This window comes from Limulus polyphemus, unplaced genomic scaffold (assembly GCF_000517525.1).
Source record: "Limulus polyphemus unplaced genomic scaffold, Limulus_polyphemus-2.1.2 Scaffold354, whole genome shotgun sequence".
Lineage (NCBI taxonomy): Eukaryota > Metazoa > Arthropoda > Merostomata > Xiphosura > Limulidae > Limulus > Limulus polyphemus.
In genome coordinates, this window is record NW_013665964.1 from 73,696 (window position 1) to 80,813 (window position 7,118).

Sequence of the window (7,118 nt, forward strand, 5' to 3'; positions counted from 1 at the left end):
CAAGAGCGGACGAAAATCCCACAATCTAAAATTGACGAGATGATTCTCACGATGCCCCAAAGGATCAACGAACTCCACAAAGGGAAAGGAAGATCTACTAGATATTAAATAAATTATAAATATATCAATTCATGTGAATATTACTGAATATTTTCATTTTTCTGAAAAGGTGGTGTCTATTTACTTGTGACCACGCTGTGTATAGTGTCAGGACGGATATAGTCTTTATTGCCAGGAACCGAATGGGACACAATAACTGTCTTTCTCTGTACATGCAAGATACAAAGAATCATGAAATACACTAACTTTAATTAAAACACATACAAATAAAACCCATGCAAGATATGAACAGTTGTATAGTTTTAGGAGGTATTAAAAATTAGGCCATTAATTCCACTAAATTCATAATTATTGTCATCTACAGGTCGAAATAAAATCACAAAGCCATAGTATTTATATCACTTTAAACTGTGTTTCTATTAATCTCTGTTATCGTGAGAATTTACACAAAAGTTCAAAGTGGTCCACAAACAATATATAATGAGCATAAAAAACGTTAAATATGGAAACACAAACAATGTTATTTTTCTTCATATGAGAGATTATGTCCACCAAATAGTTTGCAAGTCAACAATAATTTTGTACAAAATGGGAAACTGCATAAAAAGAGAATCGTTGAAAGATGCTTAATCAAAAGCCTGCATAATTTCAAAACCTACCAAGGTCACTTTAACCTAAATAGCTTCCTGATGGTCTGACCTCCTGTTTCCTTAAGGGAGATCGAAGTTCAGAGATCACGTAGGCGTTGTTGACCAATTTTTCTGCCAGAAGACAACGTGCCAAACTACTTTTCTAATATCAAGGCTTCTGATAACTTGTTCCATTTATGTTGATTTTTCACTAACTATGCTACTATTAGAATCATATGACTCCACTCCGTACGTTATTATCCAACTTGCAGAAATTATTGGGACTGTGATGATACAATAGCTTTTAGATCAGTGCAGTAGCACACTACATGAAATATTCCTGGGTCAAATGCTCCTTGCCTCAACTAACTCGGCGATTATGCATACAGCAACAGAGAGAGAGAGTTAAATGTACAATAAATGAAAAGAATACAAGCAATAAAACACAACGTCCATGAAGACTTAGACGTTAACAACATACATTAAACTTACAGATGATATTGTCTTATCCACATCTTAACGAGTTAAAGCAACAGCAAATCGAAATCGTTCTTTTTCTCTTTGATATCAGGGAAGGAAAAAACCAACACATCTACTACACAAGGAATAGAACTCCATAAAAGTAGGCATTATGCCCGTCCATAATCTGATACCAAGAAGGCTTATGGAATAAGTTTGAGATCATGAAGATCCTCAAAGAACTACTTATAGTTCGTCTTCAAGATGATTATAACAACTGACAGACTTTTCACAATAGCATAGTTTTTAATGGATTTAAATTGCTAGTTTTCATATTATTTTAATCGATTGTAAGAATTATGAACAACAAGGAACTATTCGGTTCTGTAAGGTTATCCTTGCAAACTGCTCTTGAGAAAATTAAAAATGTGAACACTTTCTTTACATTTTAGGAAATCATAGATTCCCTCTTAAACGGCAACTTTTTCCATTAGCCAATCACTCTGTTAGGAAAATAAGTGTCTTCACTTGAAGTCTAGCCTGTCTTTTTCCAAATTTTCGTCCTCTCGTCTTCAGAATACAATGCATAGAAATCAGAGGCCTTTATTTTATTGATCTCCAACACAACCTTATAAACTTTAATACAGTCACCTCTTACTGTTCTTTTTTTGTTTCCTGCTTCATATAAATGCATAGCACATCAACCAATCAGATAATGCCTATAAAAGGTTAGAAGTATACACCCATACTATTTTTCTACAAGACTGAAATGCCACAGGTCAAATGTGTAGAAATCAATGTTTTAGCTAGTAAAGGATCCTCCTCCTCCGTGTCACAAATTGAGGCAAAATTTCATGTTTCTCTAAGACCTGTATGGAATCTCCGAAGAGAGTACGTGAAACTAATACTGTTGACAAAAGAAGTAGATGAGATAGAGATTTCGAGCTCTCAAGAGATACTCAAAAATGCAATAGTGATCTTGCTAATGATCTAGCAACAAATAATAAAATTACTTCCAAAAACAGCAAGATACACATGTCACACGATGGATGATTAACTGTTTAGGATAGGTAACTAATCCAAAAGGCAGAAATGGGCATCAGAATTCATACACTATGGTAAGCAATGCTGAAGGAGGGTACTCTTTACAGATGAATCCAAACTGTTTGACAACAGTCATAATAGTTTTTTCAATGGCAGACAGGAGGATGGTTTCATCTGTAAGGAATCCTGTTGGAGGACCAATACAAGTATTGGTTGCATCTCATCCAAAACTGTTAGAACTGTACAAAAAAACTGATGGCACCTAGACTGTTAACAAGTATAAAATGTTCTTATTCATAACATCATTCCCTCAAGAACAAGAGTTGTTGGATAACAATTCATCTTCCAGTAACACAGTGATACATAGAAGTAAAAAAACAATGATGGAACACCACTTGCCATGCCTCGGACTGCACGTAATGATGACAAATCAAACATTTAGTTGCACATACACATTTTTGCATTGTATCACCTGTGGTTTTCCATTATTATTTCCAATATTGTAAGCTATAAGAAGTATTTTAACACAAGTGTGAATAACGATGTATTTTGCTAATTAAACAGAAAAGTTTGGATGTTGAAAATATTTGTTGCTTCACGAAACAATAATTTTCTCATTATGCACACTTGCACTTAATGATTCAAATATAGGTAATCAGTAAGTTACAGGCCTTCCACGTTTAAAAATACAAGACACTGCACCTTACAATGACCAAATACCTTCTACATGAATGTCTTATATGTTGTGGTGTGAATATGGAACAAACAAACAATTTATTAAGCTTGTATTTGACAACACAATGTTTATTTTTACAATGAATAACACAACAAAAAGTACTTATATCACACAAAATACTAGTTGGTCATATAATGGTCAACCATACAACAATTGGTTTATTCTATGATAAACTGCACGGAATAAGGTTGTGTTTGCAGCTGTATATAATGAATTACATAATACTCAGAACATACACAAATACAGTTTATTCAGAATGTCAGTATCATACATGGATGTTGTTTTCAATATAAATATCCACATATTAACACTAGAAAGTTCTTTACAGAGTATATGGTTCTTGTATAATAAGAAAAAGACTTTTACAGTACCACTGAACAATGAGAGTCTAAAAGTGAAAAGACACAGAAATGAAATTATTTTGTGTTAATATTATTATATTATGAATACCAGCTATTCTAAAAAATATTTCCCTTTCTGTTAAGCTGCTTTGATAAAGTCTACACATCATCTATATTTTTTTCACAATTTCTCTACTAATACTGTGACTCAATAATACTGATATGAATAACAAAAAAATTTTACAGATGTAGTTTGATTTGGCCTTAGTAATAACTCAACAATTAATCAATTACATGATTTTAAAGGGGGAAAATCTGATTAAATATAGTCAGCAAAACACACAACAACCAAACTTTTATACAATACAGGGTCAACATAAAATATGTGAAGCATGAATAAGAATAAGGTCCTCTGGCAGTATACATCTTACACAATAAAAAAAAAAGCAAGAAACCTTATGACAACAAGAAAAGTTGCACTGAAGATATTACTAACTTGAGACATTTGACATAATTGTTGAGATTGTGTCTACTTAAATAGAATAACACTGTCATGTTACTTCATTATTATTTTTTGTTTCAAAATATGTTTCTTTAAAAAGATCAAAAACTGTTTTGTAAAGATAATAATATTAAAAAACTTTAACCATAACTGAATTGTAAACTGTACAAATAACAACTTTAAAACAACATGAAGATGTCATATTTATAAATTTAACAGGCCTACAACTCACACAATACACTTTCAGATATGTCTACTCACACTGAGAGACAAATACAAAGGAAGGAACTCCATCACATGGCTGAGCTAACCAACAAAAAAAAGACACTACACTGTTAACAATTTGAACTTTGACTCAAAGAAGGCTTCATTAAAGAAGCCAAAATGTTCTATCTAAAAACAGGCAGGAGCAGTCCATTAAAGCCAAATCTTTAACATGAACAAAAAAGGATCAAAACATCACATACTGCAATGCAATATACCAGTTTGCATATTTTGATGTCAGTAACTAAAATCTAACATAATGTTGTTATACTTGCTGCTGTAACAAATGTAATTTATGTACTGGGTGCTAAAATCTTTATCTATAAATATATATTTTTGCTGTAATGAACAAACACAAAGATCCAGAACAAAAATAACAAAATTAAGTCAAACTACAGAAACCAATGAACACAGTATTGTGTTCTGTGATACACAGAAATTTTTAAATAGATATGTAATAGTAGATCTGTTAGCGTTAGTTATACTATTATGTCAAATACTTAACCCATCACCTCTATTTTTAGATGTTGGTTAACAAATCAACCAATATACTTTGTAATATTTTAAGAGTTTATATTTTAATCTTAATGATTTTGATGAAATATCTAAAAACTATTATTTTTCACAGGAAATGGAAACTTTAGCTTCAATTTAGAATTACGAGTTTCTTAAGACTGAAGTACTTTTACTTAAGTTTGCAATTAAAACTTTCAGGAATAAACATTGCCACTTTTTTTCAAGAGCTATATACTCTAAGTGAGGTTTTTATATGACACAGCATAATTTTAGCTTCATGAGTTTAACATGACTTTTCTTTTTCAAGAACCAGTTTATTGAACTAAGGTCTATATATAAAATGTTAATAGGTGAAACTTATATTCATTATTCACACATTAAAAAAGTGAAGTACTCCTTGTGGAACTCACTAGCATAATTATTAAAAACTTAAAATAGTAAATCAAACTAAGGGCTTAAAAATAACATTAACAACAACTAAGTAAACAAGTTTTAAGAACAAACTAAAATTCTGATATATATTCTGTGCAATCCTTGCATCAGCTTGCTGAGCCAGATTTCCAGACTATCATGCTTGAGACTATTTAGTTTAAATACCTTGTGTACTGCTATCCTGAAGTTTTCTCATAGAAAATTATGCAATTACAAACAACTAATATTTATATGCCATTACATTTTTTCATCTCGTTTCAAGTTCTCCAACCTTATTAAACAAATTAAATTTCAGGATGTTTGCTGGAAAAGATTATAAAATCAAGTATATGCACTTAGAATTTTTGATACAATACCTAATTATATCACCTCCTTTTTTCCTCCATTCAAACTACTATGGCGATGAGCTTCAAAACAATTTATTTCAGATGTTGACGGAGATTCACTCTAGAATATCCAGCTTCCTTGCTGTGCCAAAGTAACAAGAGAACAGAACTAAATGGCTTTACTCCTGAACCATCAACTCCTATGACTGGATTGCCAAAGTAACAAATTGTTTGTTTACCAAAATATTTTCTAAAGTTTACAAAAAAAAAAAATGCATAATGTTTTTTTTTACAATTAGTTAAGAAATGTTTGCAATACATTTTTGACCACTAATGTTTGAAGGATCCTTCATTTCATTTCCTACAGGTTAAAGGTGTATCTTGCATAAAACTTCAATAACTTGTGTTAAAATTTTACTGCCATCAGTATTTAGAAGGGTAGAAGGCAAAAACAAATTACTGAACTAAATGTAATTAAATTCGAGTTCAAGGTTCTATACACAACTATCAATATTAAAAGCACATAAGAAAAAAATAACTGACCTAAAGCGAAAGACTAAAAGAGATCAAGATAAACACAATGTGACTATAAAATAAATTATTACTTAGTCTGATGATAACTTCTCAGGTTTACCAAAGAAAATAAACACATTATCATAAGATATGGCATAATGGAGTAACTAAAAGGAATATGAGAAAAATATCTACAGCCTAACATGATGTTTCATTACATTTCTCAAGCCTTTAAAAAGTGCATTAGCTTTTGAAAAGTATGAAATATTCTATATGCTACAGAACAGATGAATGTGAAAAGACAAAAAACTTACGATAAACCTTTGATCTTAAATTTCAATTTAAATAAGTATATGGACTAGTGCTTTGAGCAATAAGAAAATTGGCACAAAGAACCTGACAGCATAGAACATTGGGGACAAATCAATAATCACTAAATATTCTCTTAAATGCTGGAATACAACTATGAACTACAATAAAGATGAAGTTTTCAATAAGATTAAATTTAGTTCTTCTTCAGCTTCTGACCAACAATGTTCTTTAGCTGCTGTGCTATTTGGCTGATGTACTTTTGAAGAATTCCTTGATGTTTCAGACCAGGTAGCATCACCAGTCCTAGAACTGTAAATGTACATATATTAAGGAGTAAAAAAAACAAAAAGATGACTAAGTGCTAGTTTTTTCATTTAGTGTTATTTCTGTACAAAAAAGACAACATTTTGAAGATTAACATGCAAATATACTTCAACAAATGGTATTCTTTGAAATATAACTCAGAACCTGTAAAGTATTATTATATGTATGTAAAGTTCTATATGCTTTATATAAATACTGTCAAGATAATTAGTATATTTAGTTTTATTATAGATTAGTTTGTATTGTTGAGACTAACCCATATTTCCTAACCTGACAGAAAGAAGCTCCTGAGGTATTTACAGTCACAAGTACCTTTAACAGTGAGAGTACTCAATTGGTAAAACATAGCATTGCATATAAACTTTTTAAGTATCTATCTGTTAGCTAAGCCTCAAAGACATTAACTCTCTCAACACAAGCTCAGTTGGTTCGACCGACCATGTGACTTCTTTTGAAGTCTTCATAGCTTTGATACCACTAACTTTTAATATAGCAGACTTTCAGTAAACATTGTGTCTTTCACATAGAAAAAATCATATTTTTAGAGAAGTATTTTTAATAAACTAAAAAAAAAATTGTCCGTGGATATATCAGTATTTTTTTACTTAATCCACATGCAAGTGATTTTCATGTTAAAATTAAAATACTTTTCTTCATCTT

At 30.9% G+C, this 7,118-nt stretch overlaps 1 protein-coding gene across 1 annotated transcript in view; it reads right to left on the reverse strand.

Annotated features, from left to right (window-relative positions):
* Positions 1 to 3,161: 3,161 nt before the first annotated feature.
* LOC106457633 (ADP-ribosylation factor-like protein 6-interacting protein 1) overlaps positions 3,162 to 7,118 on the reverse strand; it is a 37,007-nt gene continuing 33,050 nt past the window's right edge. Inside the window, exon 6 of the mRNA XM_013917068.2 lies at positions 3,162 to 6,443. Coding sequence (XP_013772522.2) covers positions 6,328 to 6,443 — 116 coding nt within the window. The 3' untranslated portion in view covers positions 3,162 to 6,327. The remainder of the gene's footprint in view (positions 6,444 to 7,118) is intronic.